General features: G+C 38.0%; 1 protein-coding gene across 2 annotated transcripts in view; it reads left to right on the forward strand.

The window, feature by feature from the left end:
- The window catches only part of atp9b (ATPase phospholipid transporting 9B), a 384,890-nt gene that overhangs the window by 273,346 nt on the left and 94,670 nt on the right, over positions 1-16,874 (forward strand). For both annotated transcript variants that reach the window (XM_048529464.2, XM_048529465.2), the window contains 2 exons: positions 9,195-9,355; positions 11,268-11,410. In XM_048529464.2, the coding sequence (XP_048385421.1) occupies positions 9,195-9,355; positions 11,268-11,410 (304 nt within the window). The remainder of the gene's footprint in view (positions 1-9,194; positions 9,356-11,267; positions 11,411-16,874) is intronic.

A 16,874-nucleotide genomic window follows, 5' to 3' on the forward strand; every position in this document is an offset into this window, starting at 1 on the left:
GCATCTTATGGCCTTAAGTTCTGTGAAGCACAACCTTTGAGGAGTATCAAAACATCAACTTTAAGGTGTTTGTGCCTTTTTGTTAACAAGCACAGCAATACATTCTGCATATATCATATGTTTTTGCCATGTTTCTTCATGGTTTAATCTGGGGCAGAAATACAGGATAGATACATCATGTTAGTTTTTGCCTTTTGCTTATTATCTATCCTTGACCAGTTAATAATGTTGTTGTTTTTAGCCTGGTAACATTGATTTGAAGACATGTACAGAACATGTACATGTTCAAAAAAGCTGGTAGTTCTGGTTCACTCTGTAGTAGTCGATTAAAGAGGAGTCATAATGTGGAAGACCATAACTTGCATAAGGGATTATGTGCAGTAATTGTTCTATGTTGAGAATCTGATTATACTGTACATATTCCCTTTTTGGAGTATGTAAAATTGACTTTATGAAGACTCACCCTTGAGATCCTCAAGTTGGTAAATTACCTGACGTAGAAATTATCCCCTCATCATGTCTCGATCCAATTGATGGCAGTGTGTTCCAAATATTGGCTGATTATGAAGCTGGCATTCCACCAGATTCCATTGCAAAGTTTCGAAAGCAAGAATTGCAAATTTAGCGCTCAAGATAAAGAACGGTAATAGTGGAACAGGCCCAGTTCTAGTAGACCCATATTAAGAAGTGATTTTGTGCTGTTGGTTTATAACAAGATTGAAGCTACTCAAACTCAATGCACAACTAGCAGACAATAGATTTGCATCCTATCAGCCTTTGGTTTGCTTCAATTAGACCCAGTTCCAAAGGTGTAATGTCTGTATCTAGCTTAATACTGTATAAAAATATTTTCTTTTTTTTTAAATATGTCAGCTTTTTTTTTGTTGTGTCACTGGTTAGTAAAAGCTGCTTTGTTGATAGCTCCTGGATGATGAGAACTCGGGCTGTATTAAGAGAAATAGTGCTTATGCATACAGAAATCTCTTGGTTTCTACACAAATTGTTAGCAAGATTTACATTTTGGGGAAAATTAGCGTAGATATTCCAGAATCTAAAGTACTATGGTTGCACAAAATTTTATTGTTCAAGTTTGAAAGATTTATGTTGCAGAATTAATTATGATGCTTGTTTGAGATAAGATTGTGAAATTTAAATTTACTTTTGACATCAAAATTTAATGTTGATACAGAAAATAAAAAAGCGCTCAGTCTTTCTGCAATAAATATTGCACTTGGTGTTTCATTATTTGGGCTGCTCAAATGTAAAATGTCAAACTCAAATTCTAAGCAAAAAGTAATGTAGTGCAATAAAGCTGGTGTCCTTTTAAGTTTGCATTTTCCCATGCACTGTTGTGTATCTGATTATAGCCAGGGTTTCAAGAAATGGTAGCCAGTGTTGTACAAGTGTAATTAGTGCTACATTAACATGGATTATTGTGTATAAAGTGCATTTTGTTTACAAGCAGTTTTGTTTTTATTTTATTTAATATGGTGTTTTACTGTATTTTTGTCAGATTATCATTGTTGCCTATTAATTAAGTGCTGACATGAGTATGGCTTGTCATGGAAGCCTCCATTTACTTTTTGTGTTCATTTCTTTCTTGCTTTTGATGAACCAATTACAAATCAGATGTTTTTGTAGTGTGCAGATTGAAAGTGATGGTTACACTGTGTGGGAAAAGGAAAATGTTGTGCAACACTTATTGACCAAGAACTGTTTTTCTTTGTTGTAATAGAGCAAGAACTTACCATATTTATGAGGTGGCAGTTCATTGGAGCCGTGACTTTTTCCAAGGGAACAGTAGCATTCTTTGCTGAATTTTCTGTATAAAGTTTCACAGTTTTTTCCGCTGTTTATGATGCAGGGGGGAGCAGTCTCGGTCAGTAGTTATGCATATTGTGAGACAGTGATTCTTTATTTTATTACAAAAAATGACCAACTTTAGACGGCCAGATTAAATCATTCCTTTCACTTTTAATGGGATTTAGATGAATAGAACAAAATATGCACTTTGCATTCATTGATAGCATCTTTAGGTTGAGGTAATTGAGTCTTTTTTTCCTTGACTGAATGAATAATGACTTCATCTGATCCGCAGTGAGGCCTGAAACTTAGACTGCCATTGTGAGCCCAAAGAGATCTGGTCTTTGAAACGTGCTCTGCTTCTTTGGTGTAATTTTTTTCTTTCTAATCCCAAAACCCATTTTTCTCGATAATTCAAGCATAACCCACGTATTAGTAGAAGCTGTGGAAATCGTAAGATATTTGCCTCCGTTGTGTTACTTTAAGTGCAGCTGATAAATCAGTTTACTGTCGCCTATAGAATCCTAGTTCCCAGGGGAAGAGAAAGGCAAGCCTTTGGAATATTTGACTTCTTCACAAATGTTTAGGTGCAATTTTCTGATTATTTCTATAATTAAGGGAAACATTTGTATTTTGGTATTTATTTCCCTTTAACAGTGGCATAAGGTTTGACTGGAACTGCTAGAAAGAATAAGAGACATTTGCTTTTTCCCCCTCGGGTTTTATTAACTGTAATGCATTAAAAATAAACAGGGCAAATAGTTACAGGCACAGTGTGAGCTGCTAGGACTTTTTAAAAAAAACTGATCAACCATGGTCAATAGAACCTTAAATCAATTAGACAAAAGCAAGTTGCTCAGTCTGTAGAAAAGGGGCAACGTTGTTAGAATTATGATTATTTTGAAAAATAAGCTATTTCTGACTTGCAAGGCAGCTGAAAGGAGGAATTACTAAAGCCAGCCACACATTATTCTGTCTCCCCACTGTAGGTGATTGTACAATTGAAAATAAAAGCAAGTAGGATTATTCCTTAAAGCTTAATTTTAATTAAAAGCTAATTAGTGAAATTTAATGTAAGCATAAATATGTGTATACATAACTGCAGCCACTAGCATAGAAATATTATTTAAGACTATTGATTCCAGGAAAACAACTGGGTGAGTGGAATCGGAAAACAGATGCCAGGCACAACAGTTATGCTATTTATTCCCTTGAGCCTGTTCTAACAACTTGGCTGATTCTGAAACGAACTCCATATATCCACCTTTGTCCACGTTCTTTATTCCTTTTTAATGAGCAGAAATCCATCATTCTAAGATTTAAAATTGTCAAATTTGTGCGGCCTTACATATATACGTGTTTGTATGGTTCACTCTTTCTAAGAATCTGCTTCTAATTTTTAAACAATGTACCCAGTCCTAGACTCCCCAGCTAACAAAATTAATTTCACCCTACCTTGTTGATTTCCTTGAATAGTACCCAAGCTTTGATCAAGTCACCCTGCAGCCTCTTAAATTCTGGGAGTTGGAAGCGTACTTTGTGCAAACCTTGCTTGTAGTTTAGACTTGGTTCACAAGTATCATTCTGGTAAATCTATACTGCATTCCCTCCAAGGTCTTCCCAAGGTGATTTGAATGTGGATAAATGTTATTGCAGCATGTTTTGGGAGGGAACAAAATGGCTATCATTTGGATATAAATTCAATGGAAATATTTTCAAGGATTTAAAAGGATAGACAGCTGTCAAAATTCCAAGACATGAAAGTGCCATTGCAGGAAGAACCGTCAATGTCTGAGTGCCATGTGAAGTGGTGTAGGCAACTATGGTCTTCTAAACTCTCTGATTGTAGCCACAGTGGGTGACCTACTTGAATGTTCTGATTTCATTAGCCTTTAATGTTTAGCTGATTCTTTTGCTGTTAATTTCTTGATCCTCTTTTGTTAATTCTTCCAATGGTGATCAAACATTCCAACCCTTCTGCGTGGATAGCATTTCCAAAGAACTCCATTTGTCTTCTGTTGATATTATTATTTGAGTACTCTTCTACTCCTCTGGCTTCCTTCAATTAATTAGTACTTTTCTCCTAACTTCCCCTTAGAATCCTCCTTCACTTCATTTTGAAGGCATTGATTTTTCTTCTTCCTTTTCCCCCATGCTCTCAGCTTTATGTCTATAATTAATTGCTGACCCGACAGGTAGATAAAAAGCTATTTCAAAGAAGTGAGTAACATTTTTATAAACTGGTACATGCAGTTTGAAATTAAATTGAAAATGAAATAAATTTATGCAAAACATTGAAATGCCTTATTTTCAAATATATGGAACTTTGAGCACCTCATCATGGAAAGGTCATTAAAACAATAGAAGCCATCATGTGTATCAGATTGTATGGAATGTTATCAGGGAGGGAGTGGTTAGAAAGAGAGACTGAAATTCTTATTATATCCAAAGTAGTGATTGCTAAATTGACACTTTTTTTTTGAGAATTTAAATATTGAAGGGTTCTAATAAAACAATTGGCTTCTTTTTGTTGAGGAGTAAGTCCACAAGGATCATCAATTTAATATTGTCACTATGTAAATAAAAACAGGGATTGCAGAGAATTATTGAAGCATGATGTGCATTGCCACAAAGAAATAGTTGATTTGTGGGAAAGAATAACTACCTTCTGTGCGTTAAGTGTCTAGGACCTGAGTACTTTGTAAAGGGAGTTTTCTATTTTCTTTGTATTTATTGTTTCTTTAGTCCCACATAATTCCATGTTGTTAAAAGTAAACTATGGAATGCTCATTTATATGAAAACTAAACAATGGATCAAGTGTTATTAAATATATTAATCAGTTTTGGACATCAGCATCTGAAAATTGTTTACCACGGAAATTTGGAGAGATGGGTATTTTGCAATCTATGTACGTTTTCAACTTTAGAGTAATTATTGAAAATATGGTGAACTACTAGAAGCATTGATTGTTTTGCAGCTGGCCCTTGTTACTATGCTATACTGAGAAATTATTTTATTTTCAAGTGGTGCATTAGGGCAGGCAAAGGCAGACGTCAAGAGAATGTACAAGGTTGATGAATTCACTTTTTATGGTATGTTTTGATGTATACATTTAGTTTAGAACATGTTTGTTTTGTGATGCCTTTTACATTTGCATTGTGGCCAAGCATACACTATCACAAATGTCAGCGGGAAGAGTGGAAGTTGGTAAGTGGTGAATCACTTGTATCCCAATCACCTGTCCTGCACCTGGATGAACTCTTGACAGGCAACCTGGCCAGAAAGACCTTTCCTTCCTAATCTTCCTGCTTTGAACTGTCCATTGTGAAGCTAAAGGCAAGGATTGTCCCAACCTGATGTTGAGGTTGTGCAGCACTTGGAAGTCCGTGACAAATCTGGTAGCCTTTCTGGGTGCTTCAGGGCTCCTCCACCATGGCCTAGTAAATGGAAGCATGGCAGTAATGTGGCAGCGAGGGTTTCCACTATGTGTACGCTGCCCAAATTTGCATTGATTGTTGCCTTCATGAATGACACAGCTCCTATCATATAGCAAATATATTTTGGTACTATGTGGCTGCTGAAAGCAACTAGCACAGCACTGATACAAAGCAAAAACAATATGTCTGCAACTGCTAGACATTAAGTTACATGATTCGTTGGATATCATTACCTAATAGCTGGCATTTGAGGGAGTGGAATCTCTTTTGGTTGTGGTAAAGAACAAGAGCTGACTTGCAATACTGTCGCACCCCTCACCATGGAGGGAGTGTGCAATCCTTGTGAAACTGTATGCTCACTAAGCTTACTACTTTCTGGAAAAAGAGAATGAGATATCGTTACCTCACTGAAAGAAGTGGTTCAGTGAACTCCTCATACAAAAATGTTGCAGACCGACAAGGAACCAGATGCAATTACATTTTATTCCCTCTAACAGCAATCCTTTTCCTGCTATGACTGCATCAGTTAGATTTCAATGCAAACATTCTAACTGAAATGGAATTAACTTGCTGTCCTGATAGGACGCTTTCTGCCTGGGTAGCCTTTGTTCTTTCTCCAAAGTATTCTATATTCCACGGGTAAAGCTGCTTATTCACTCCTATCCAGGAAGCAACTAGCAGTGCAGAAGCTTTGAAGTTGGCAAAGGCTTCATATGCACCAACATGCCACACTTTGTTTACAGACTTTGGTAGCTCCAAAGAGCAACAAGTAGTTAGAGAATTGAAGCGACAAATACTTTTCAAAAAAGCACGCGCATGATTTACTACAAAAGTGTGCACGTGAGGGCTCTGGTTTTGTTCTCAATGGAGTTTAGAAGGATGAGGGGGGACTTTATTGAAACATACGGAATACTCAGAGGCCTAGAGGGAATGGATGAGGTGAAGATGGATGACGATGGGATAGTGTAGGGGGATGGGCTTAAATTAGTTCACAGGTCGACGTAACATCGAGGGCCGAAGGGCCTGTTCTGCACTGTATTGTTCTTTGTTCTATGTACATTGCAAGTGCTAACCATTATCTGTAGCGTAAACAAATGATACTATTGATTCCAATTTTGTGCCAGATATGTCTGTCTATGTTTAACATCACTTTAATCAATTATCTGCTCTTGCCAGTGTACTGAAATAGTCCTGTCATGGTCTCCAGTGACATTTTGTGTAACTTCCACTATAGAAATCTATCTCTCCTCAGAGAGCTCAATCTTGGATATAGTTACCAGACCATTGCCTTCATTATCTGTCTTCAGTAGCTCAAACGAGTAGAACTTCTGGATAGTACTCAAAGGACTATGCTCACTCTGTTCCATTCTCGTTTATTGAATCATAGCCACAGAAGCCCCTGCATGTGTGCACGTTCTTACCATTATCACTGGAGTCCCACAAGGATCGATATTCACCTCCCCCCTCTTTTGATATATCTGCTGCCTCTTGACAACATCTGAAGTTTTGTATCAGGTTCCACCTATGTATAGATGGTGCCCAACTCTACTTTGCCATCACTTCTGTCAGTCCCTCCAGGGCTTTTTGTTGTCCGTTGACTAATCTATATGAGCGTCAGTTTACTCAAGATAAAATTTAGAAAACCAAAACCATCATTTTTAAGTGCAGTTTCATCTTTATTTATTCCACCCCTTTTTCACTCACCATCTCAGTTTGAGTTACAAGTATTTTTAAGTGTATTTATTTAAATTTTGAGCTGAGTTTCTGATCTCATCCTTTAATCATTGCCTGTAATGGTGGAAGAGGCAGAACCCTTATAACATTTTAAGTACTTAAATATGCACTTGTGATGTCAAGGCATACAAGGCTCTGGGCCAAGAGCTGAAAAATGGGATTAGAATTGTTAGGTACTTGTTTTTGACTGGTGCAGAATCAGTGGATGTAAACGTCTTTTCTGTGCTGTAGACCTCAATGACTCTGTCACGATGATCTCTTCTGGCAGTGCTGTTACCGAAGCCCAACTGCCGAATCCACTCCAGTCCTGGTTTGCTTCAAGTCTAGGGCTGTCCTGCCGAGCCTATGCCTCTTAGCTTCCACCGTCCATAAACCTGACCTCATTTACAACTGTTCTGTCTGTATCCTAGCTTGCATCAAATCTAAGTGGCCCTATGCTCTAGCATACCTGCCAGCTCCCAATGCACCAGTACCCGTTTCAAACTCTCACTTAAATGCACAGACACCATCCATGGGTCTCACTCCATCTTCCTATATCCTGCTTTAGCTCTACGCCCCCGCAGAAACTGCTCCCCCAAGTCTGACCTTTTATGAATCCATCCCTCCACTCACTCCATCATGGATGGCCGTGCATTCAAGTACATAGCTCTAAACTCTGGAAATCACTCCCTTCCTGGCCACCTTTCATCCTTTAAACCGCTTTAAACTTCTTAAAACCTAATTTGTCAAGTTTTCAGTCACTCCTTTAGTTTAGATATTAGTGTTTTTATTCTGATTATGTTCTTGGAGTGTTTTCCCATGTAAAAGTTCTGTAGAAGTTACTTTATTTAAAAAAAACAAACATCACTGGAGGGAGTGCTGCATGCACCATCATGATTTTAATACTGAGGGAGTTCCTCAAAATGGAGAACCAGTGGTGTTGCACAGGGATCTGTGTTGGGACCACTGTTGTTTGTGATATATGTAAATGATCTGGAGGAAGGTATAGATGGTCTGATTAGCAAGTTTGCAGATGACACTAAGATTGGTGGAGAGGCAGATAGTGAAGGGGACTCTGAGAATGTAGCAGAATATAGATAGATTGGAGAGTTGGGCGGAGAAATGGCAGATGGAGTTCAATCCAGGCAAAGGCAAGGTGATGCATTTTGGAAGATCCAGTTCGAGTGAACTGTATGATAAATGGAAAAGCCATGAGGAAAATTGACACACAGAGAGATCTGGATGTTCAGGTCCATTGTACCCTGAAGGTGTCAGTAGAGTGCTAAGAAGGCATACGGCATGCTTTCAATTATAGGATGAGGTATTGAGTACAAGTGTTGGCAGGTCATGTTAGTTGTATAGGATTTAGGTTCAGCCACACTTGGAATACTGCGTACAATTCTGGACGCTACAATACCAAAGGATGTGGATGTTTTGGAGATGCTGCAGAGGAGGTTTATACTCACCAGGATGTTGCCTGGTATGGAGGCCACTTGCTATGAAGTGAGGTTCGGTAGCTTAGGATTATTTACATTAGAAAGACTGAGGTTGAGGGGGGACCTGATTGAGGTCTACAAAATCATGAGGGGTATAGACAGGGGGGATGGCAAGAAGCTTTTTCCCAGAGTGGGGAACTCAATTACGAGGGGTCATGATTTCAAGGTGAGAGGGGAAAGGTTTAAGGGAGATCAACATGGAAAGTTTTTTACGCAGAAGGTGGTGCATCCCTGGAACCTGTTGCCAGCTGAGGTGGTAGAGGCGGGCACGATAGCATCATTTAAGATGTATCTAAACAGATACATGAATGTGCAGGGAGCAGAGGGATACGGATTCTTGGAGAATAGGCGACAGGTTTAGACAGAGATTCCTGGATTGGCGCAGGCTTGGAGGGCCGAAGGGCCTATTCCTGTGCTGTAATTTTCTTTGTTCTTTGTTGAAACTGTAGATTTGTGACTTTCTGGCTTTGCACTAATTTTTATACACTTCAGTTTTCATTGGTCTGCTCAGTACAAATCTGGATGTAAAGAATGTATCACAATTCTCTACAATCAATATTGAAGCACAAAACAGGTTTTTCTCTCCCCCCCCCCCTCAAAGTTGATATGATATAGTTTCAGTGTACGCAAAATGCAGAATAAAAATAACTAAAATATTTTAAAGAGACAAAACTTCTTTGGCTTTGTATACAGCTTGGATTAATTTGTGTTAAATTCACCTAGAAGTATTTTGATTTCTTATAGGTTGGCTTGCTGGACTTAGAGTTAAATCGACTGACGAAGGCTTTGTTTTTGGCTCTGGTTGTACTTTCAGTAGTTATGGTAGCTTTACAAGGATTCGTGGGCCCTTGGTATCGTTACCTTTTCCGCTTCATTCTGTTATTTTCCTATATTATTCCAATCAGGTAAGATATTTGTTTTGAAATTCAGTCCAACCTACTAAAAGTGAATATTGAAATTCATGCCTAGTTCAGTTGTGAAGGAAGCCGATCTTTACATTGAAACTGTAGTAGCAGAAGTGAAAATGTGATAGCCCCAGAAGGATCACATTGTTGTGAACAAACATGCTCTGACCCTGCCATTCACTTATTGCTGAGGTTTGTATTTTAGAGTACAAATAATTGGCATAAAGTACTTACTGGAATAATAGCTGGAAAACATGCATTGAGAAGAAAACACTTAATTCTATAATGTAGAATCCTGTTCTCAGTTTCCTATACATCAGAAGTTTTTTTTAAATTGTGCTTTTATACTTGCAAACTGTTTTAATATCTTAGGGTCAAAGGGCCATACAGCACAGAAACAGACCATTTGGTCTAATGCATCCATGCCGACTCGACATCTCAATCTGACCTAATCCCATTTGCCAGCATTTGGCCCATATCCTTCTAAACCTTTCCTATTAATGTGCACAAACAGATGCCTTTTAAATATTGTAACTGTACCTGCCTACGCCACTTCCTCAGGCAGCTCATTTCCATACACACACCACAGTCTGTGAAAGTGTTGCCCGTCAGGTTCTTTTTAAATGTTTGCCATCTCCCCTTAAATATATGGCCTCTAGTTCTGGATTGCACCACCATAGGAGAAATACTTTGGCTTTTGAACCTACCCACATCCATCACAATTTTATAAACCTCAATAAGGTCACTCCGATGATCCAGGGAGGAATAAAAGCCCCAGCCTACTCACCTTCTCCCTTTAACTCAAAGTCTCCAGGCTGGCAATGTCCCTGTAAATCTTTTCTGCACTATCTCAAGTTTAACAATATCCTTCCTATGGCAGGGTGTTCAGAATTGTACACCATATTCTAAAAGTGGCCTCACCAGCATCCTGTACAGTCACAGCAAGACATCCCAACTGACCAATAAAAACAAGCATGCCAAATGCCTCCATCGCCACCTTGCCTACCTGTGGCTTGACTGTCAAGAAACTATGTACCTGCACCCTTGGGTCTTTTTGTTCGGCAACACTCCCCATGACCCTAATGTTATGTATGAGTTCTGCACTGGTTAGCCTTACCAAAATGCAGCACTTCACATTTATTTAAATTAAACTCCATCTGCCACTCCTCAACCCATTGGCCCATCTGATCTAAGTCCTACGGTGCTCCAAGGAGTATAAGGGCAGTGGGAGTGCACTTAAGAGGGAAATCAGGAGGTCAAAAAAGAGGCATGAGATTGCTTTGGCAAATAGAGTTAAGGAGAATCCAAAGATATTCTAAAAGTATGCTAAGGGCATAAAAGTAATGAGGAAGAGAATAAGGCCCCGATCAAGATCAATGCGGCTGTCAATGTGTGGAATCACTGGAGGTGGGGGAGGTACTAAATAGATGTTTTGCATCAGTACTTACTGTAGTGTAGGACATAGCTGCTCAGAAACTTGGGCAAATAAGTAGTGATATCTTGAAAACAGTTAATATTTCAGAGAAGGGGATCTTAAAAAACATTAAAGTTAGATCAGTTCCTGGGACCTGATCAAGTGTTTCCCAGAACTTTGTGGGGAACCTAGGGAAGAGATTACTGGTCCCTTGCTGACATATTTGTATAATCTTAAAGTCAGTTTAAATTATTTGTCATTTGCTCCTGACGTTCTTGTCTTACTCCCACTTCTAATATCTTAAGTCGTGAGTGAATTTGTAGCAAATGATTGGTTTCACCTTATTATAACTTACTTTTTATTAGCTTTGCAAAAATGCATTGATGGTTTGAAAAAATTACTGGCAGACCTTGGCATTATTAACAATGTTGGACTTGTGGCTTACGGCGGAGCTAAACTAAATTTGAAGTGTTAACTTTTCTTTTTCCATTTGCGCAGTTTACGGGTAAACCTAGACATGGGGAAAGCTGCGTATGGTTGGATGATCATGAGAGATGATAATATTCCTGGCACAGTGGTCCGGACGAGCACAATACCAGAAGAACTGGGACGTTTAGTTTATTTATTAACAGATAAGACAGGTAAACATCTGAGTTTGTGACATGTTTCTGATATTCTGAAGCTTCTACCTTTGGATGCAGTAAGTAACTGCACACTTTTCAAATGCCTGATGTGTTGAATGATGCTGAATGAAATTCAGTGTGGTCATATAACTGATAATTTTATATTGTGGACCAATTCAAAGATGTGCAAAAAGCGCAATATTAGTCCTTACAAATTTTGATTATAAGAATCTTTAAATGGCTTTCTAACTCCTTTTGAGGGAGACTTATTAAGTTTGAACAATTTTTATTAATGTAAAGCAACATGAATGCAATTAGAAATTTTGGGTGGTGATGGACTTTGTTTTTAGCTGTCTTAGGACCATTTAAATCATGTTTAAACAGCCAGTAGACAAAGTATTTTCTGAAGAGCTTAAATGATTTCTGTAGTGTGCATATTTCTGTTTGTCCTGACCAGCACCAACAACTGCAAATAAAATCTACTGCTTTTTGAATTATTAGACTATTATGATTATAGTTCTGTGAACCTTTTATTTGACAACTGTGTAAAAGTGAACTACTTCCTTTGCCATTCTTCAAAACACACACAAAGGCCTTTGTCAGTGCCTTTTTACCAAACCCCAAGATCAAATTCTGTTTTCCCTTTGACCTTATTTCCCTATATGTCAGGTGGGGGCTAACTTCACCAATGTTGTCCTGCCTTGCTTTCCGTTGCACACCTTTGGACTCTGCTGGGGTCAGCTGTCACAGCCATTCTCCCATTTGCCTCTGAATTATCTTCAACTCATGAATGGCAAGCTCCTTGTTGATAATGTTAGAATGGATAATTGCCAAATGCTCACCAAAGCCAGGAGAGATGTGTTGCTTCTTTTCTGACTATAGCTTTCATCACTTTTTCACTAAATTACAAATGAGGCTTGCCTGTTCCTAATCTGTATCTTTTCATTCAAGGACCTGACCTGATTCTATCCCTGATTCTATTGTGCAAAAGTAAATCAAATTTCTTAACTCGTTTCTTAACACCAGCCAAGTAGCTTCTCCTACTTTCGCCCATGCTAATGTATATTGTAAATGGATGTCTCTCCAAATATTGTTTGCTGCCTTTTTCAAGTACTTTATGTTCAGCTGCTGTGCTTTTTCACTCCTTGATATTCCAAATCTCCACCTTCAGTATCATTTTGTTTCAACGTTGAAAATTTTCATTTCCCCAATGTAAGCAGATTATTTAGGGATGTGGGAATCGGTGATAAGGTTAGTGTTTATTGCCTTTCCTACACTGCTAACAATGTCAAAAACTACAAAGCCATCAGAGCAGGGCAATGCACCATGGTTACAATATATGTCCTTTGTGACACCTCTTGCAGTTCCTCATACAGATATCTGTAAATGCATTCCTGGCCCCTGCTATAACATCAAAACATCTCTGATTACAGTTTGAAATACTTTACTCTGGCTGTGACCGTAACACGTTATTTTTCTTTTCAGGCCTGGAACTTTTGTCTTGGTCAGGTGTGCCATCTTCTCAAAATCCATCCCTTCTATTGTTACACCGGCGCAAACCTTCAACATGGTTTCACTTTTGTACAGTCGGATCACAGTCCAACTACCTGCAGCAGTAGCTGCTCTTTGCATTATTCTCCATGATCAATTCTTGGCTCCATCGTCGTTATCATTTATCATCTGCTTACCACTGTTATCCATGAATACGGGCATTGGCTCCCGTACATGCACGGACATCCAGCTCCTTAGCCATGATGTTATTGAACAATAAAGTAGGATGAAATAGTCTTTTCCTGCTCTTGTCCCTAATCCTCTGTGCGCTGTCAACTTAACTAGTGCCCGTTCATTGTCATGAGTTATGATGAGCTGCACTTTTTTTTCAACTAAAAATTGAATGAAATAAAGGCATTAAACATAAGTTAAAGTCACCATTGTCTTACCAAATCGTAGGGTTGCACTCTCATTAGAGAGGGCTAACTGGTGGTGGTCTTTCTTGGTAAACTCAGCCAGTGCAGGAGCTGAACTCATGCAGTTGGCATACCTCTGCATTGCAACCTCTGAGCTAAACAGAACAAAGGTATTATCTTCAAATTAAACCCAGGTACTGTCTGGAGCTAAACTTGTATCTTTGAAACCAGATATTAAATTCAGCCCTAAGCTTGTGTTTTGGTGTAATATCCTGTGGATCATAAAAAACTTTGTTTTTCACCTGCACCACTGCTTCAGCTCTTCTGCTAAAATCTTCATCCCAAAGGTTTCTCCTTCAAGTCTGCATTATTTCAATGCTCTTTTTGCCACCTTCCATAACTATCCCCCTATTGATATCTGTGATGTGTTTATCCTGTTGTGTACTAAATACCACTTGTTCATTGATCAGAAATAGTCAAATTTGACCATCAATAGCTCTACTTTAAAACTCCAACCTCAGGGACTGTTGAAAATTTCTTAAAAATTTTTTCATAGACTCGACAATCATTGTAATCTCACCAAAGCTTATAACTTCTCTTACTATTTCGTTTTCTGTGTCCACTTCTTGTGCAGTCTCAAAATTGGTAGCTGTGCCTCCAGCTACCTAGGTCACGTTTTCTCGTATTATCTGACTGGAACCAGTCTACCCCTCTCCTGCTTTCAGACTGTCCTATAAGAAACATCTCTTCAATCATCATTTATGTTGTCCTTGCTGAATCTCCTCTGGTTCAGCATCTATTTTTCATTACAACTTTCTGTGTAGAGTTTTAGGTGCTTTTCTGTATTAAAGGTTAGACATGAATACAAGTTAGTTTTATAGTTGTGATTTGTTTAACCACTTCTAATGCGGTAAATCCAAAAAAAAATTAATTCCTTTCAAGAAACTTTGTAACTTGAACTAATTCCAGCTAGTACAAAGTATTGATCAAAGTACTTTTCACGGCTTTTTTAAGGTAAGTGTTAAGTTGCAAGAGTTTTAATTTCCTTTTGACCACTTCACTGCTATTGTAACTTGTATGGGTTAGTCAAGATTAGTTGATAAACGGAAAACAAAATCCAAAAACTTTGTACTGAATTCCACGTAATGTTGCAAGTTTCACTTAGTTCATTGACCAAAATGTGCATTGGTCAGAGCAAACACCTGGTAAAGGTTGTTTTGCATTCTGTTCTTAGGCTACAGAAAACATAATCACATTTGGTAGCGAGATAGAATTTAAGTTGTTGGGTTGAAGGAATGTTGCAGTCTATCTTAATTGCAAGGTAGTCTTTTGTATGACTGCAAATTGGGTTTGTGCTTCATCAGTAAGCATTCTGACAAGAAGCGTCCATCACTTTGGCTTGCTCATTTACCACGACAGAATAGAAAATGAAGTGTCCCAATAATTACATTATAGTTTCCTTATTGTAGGACAAGAAAGCAATGCGGTATAATTAGGTTTGATTGGAGAGCATGTTTCCGGTAAGATCTGAAATTAATGATGTTGCTATAGTGACACATCTGCGACCACCAGTGCGTGAAACATAAAGTAATTCATTTGACAAGAGAAGACATCTGTTAACTGTGAGGATGCAGAGCATATTGATACTGACCTGAAATACTAGACGTTATGTGATAAATGAATAAATGGTTCTGAAACAGGAGGATGGATAATTTGTACTTAGTCTGCAAATAGAGCTTTAATCTTCCCACTGCTTGCTTTTGATAATGCAATTGTTTAAGAACAATGCAGCGGCGAGCTCATAACTTCTAAATGGTAACTGTGGATGAACCCTAATGATGCAATAAATTAATGCTAATGTCAATGGAATTTATCACTATTGTATTATGAAGTCATTAGTGGTGCAAACAGCTGGAACAACTTTTTTGATTAAATAGGTATTGTGAGCAGTAATTATACTTGGCACATTGAAAATTGGCATTCTTTTTACAGGTGTCAGCACAGAAATGTGGTTCGTGTACATCATTTATACATTTTCTCTTAATAAATAACTAACATCAAGGGAATTCTAATGAGAAGGCTAAACTGTATATTGGTGTAGTGATCAGTTAAGTGATTCATTGACTTTATGTTCATTGCTGTATTTAAGTTGTTTTCAGCTAAATGATTAATATGCTTTCAGGTTGCTAAATGAAACTAGTGCATATGAACATAGGAAGTGTCACTGGAACCGACCAGCTGGTTCAACCAATTGTAATGAATATCATGTCATAATACAGATGCACAATGCCCAGGATAAATATTTTTATGTAATTAAGGTTCAATATCAAAGCCTGAAATGCTGTGTATTATGATAATGTAGTATAATTCATGAAATTGAGATTGCAAAACCATTTAGTTTTGAACTTGTAACAGCTCTCCCCCCTCCTGAATTGTACTAATTACTTAGTACATGATTGTTTTTACAGTTTTAGGATAAACGCTTAACTAATAGTGAATTGTTTATTTATGTATTAACATAGCCCATGTAGCCAAGAAGCAATAGGATGCACCATGTGAACCCTCATACAAAGCAAAGTTTCATTTAAAAAAAATTATCCTGCAACATTCCCTGTTAGCGGTTATAAACTGTATAGTGAAGCAAACTTAGTATAATGAGTTAGTACAGCAAATGCTGATAAATTAGAATTCTAATCCGTTGTTTCCAGTGCTAAGAATATTCTGTAGATGCAACATTCAATCGTATGGTTAAGATGCCTAAATATTATTTTCAATATACTTAAATAACTTGGACAAGGAATGTGAATATGCTACAGTCACATTTGTGGATGACACACAAACAGGTGGGAAAGCATGTGGTGAGGATGACACGCAGTCTCCAGAGGGATATATACAGGTTGAGAGATTGGACAAAAACTTGGCAGATGGAATGTAATATGGGGAAAATATGAGGTCATGTACTTCTGCAGGAAGAATAGAAGAGCTAAATGTTATTTAAGTTGAGAATGACTGCAGAAAGCTATGGACCAGAAGGATTTGATGGTCCTCGTCCACAAATCACAAAAAGCTAACATAAAAGTTCAGTGGGTAATAGGGAACGAATGTTAGCAATTATGTCAAAGAGAATGAAGTATTTAAGTAAAGCTAAAGCTATGCAAGACACTAGGCAGAACAAAATTCTGTGAACAGTTTTGAGCCCAATATCCAAGGAAAGAGATATGACATTGGAGGCAGTCCAATGAAATTTTGCTAGCCTGGTATGAGGTATGGAGGGATTATTTCAGGAGAGATTTTCTACATTAGGCCTGTACTTGTTAGAATTGAGAAGAATGTGAGTTAACTTTATTAAGACATAGAAGATTCTTCAGGAATTTGTGGGAGAGTCTGGGATCAGAGGGCATAATCTCGGAATAAGGAATTAAGACCATAAGACATAGGAGTGGAAGTAAGGCCATTTGGCCCATCAAATCCACTCTGCCATTTAAATCAAGGCTGATGGGCATTTCAACACCACTTCCCTGCACTCTCCCCGTAGCCCTTGATTCCTTTTGAGATCAAGAATTTGTCGATCTCTG

The sequence above is a fragment of the Stegostoma tigrinum genome, chromosome 5, assembly GCF_030684315.1.
Source record: "Stegostoma tigrinum isolate sSteTig4 chromosome 5, sSteTig4.hap1, whole genome shotgun sequence".
NCBI classification, from domain to species: domain Eukaryota; kingdom Metazoa; phylum Chordata; class Chondrichthyes; order Orectolobiformes; family Stegostomatidae; genus Stegostoma; species Stegostoma tigrinum.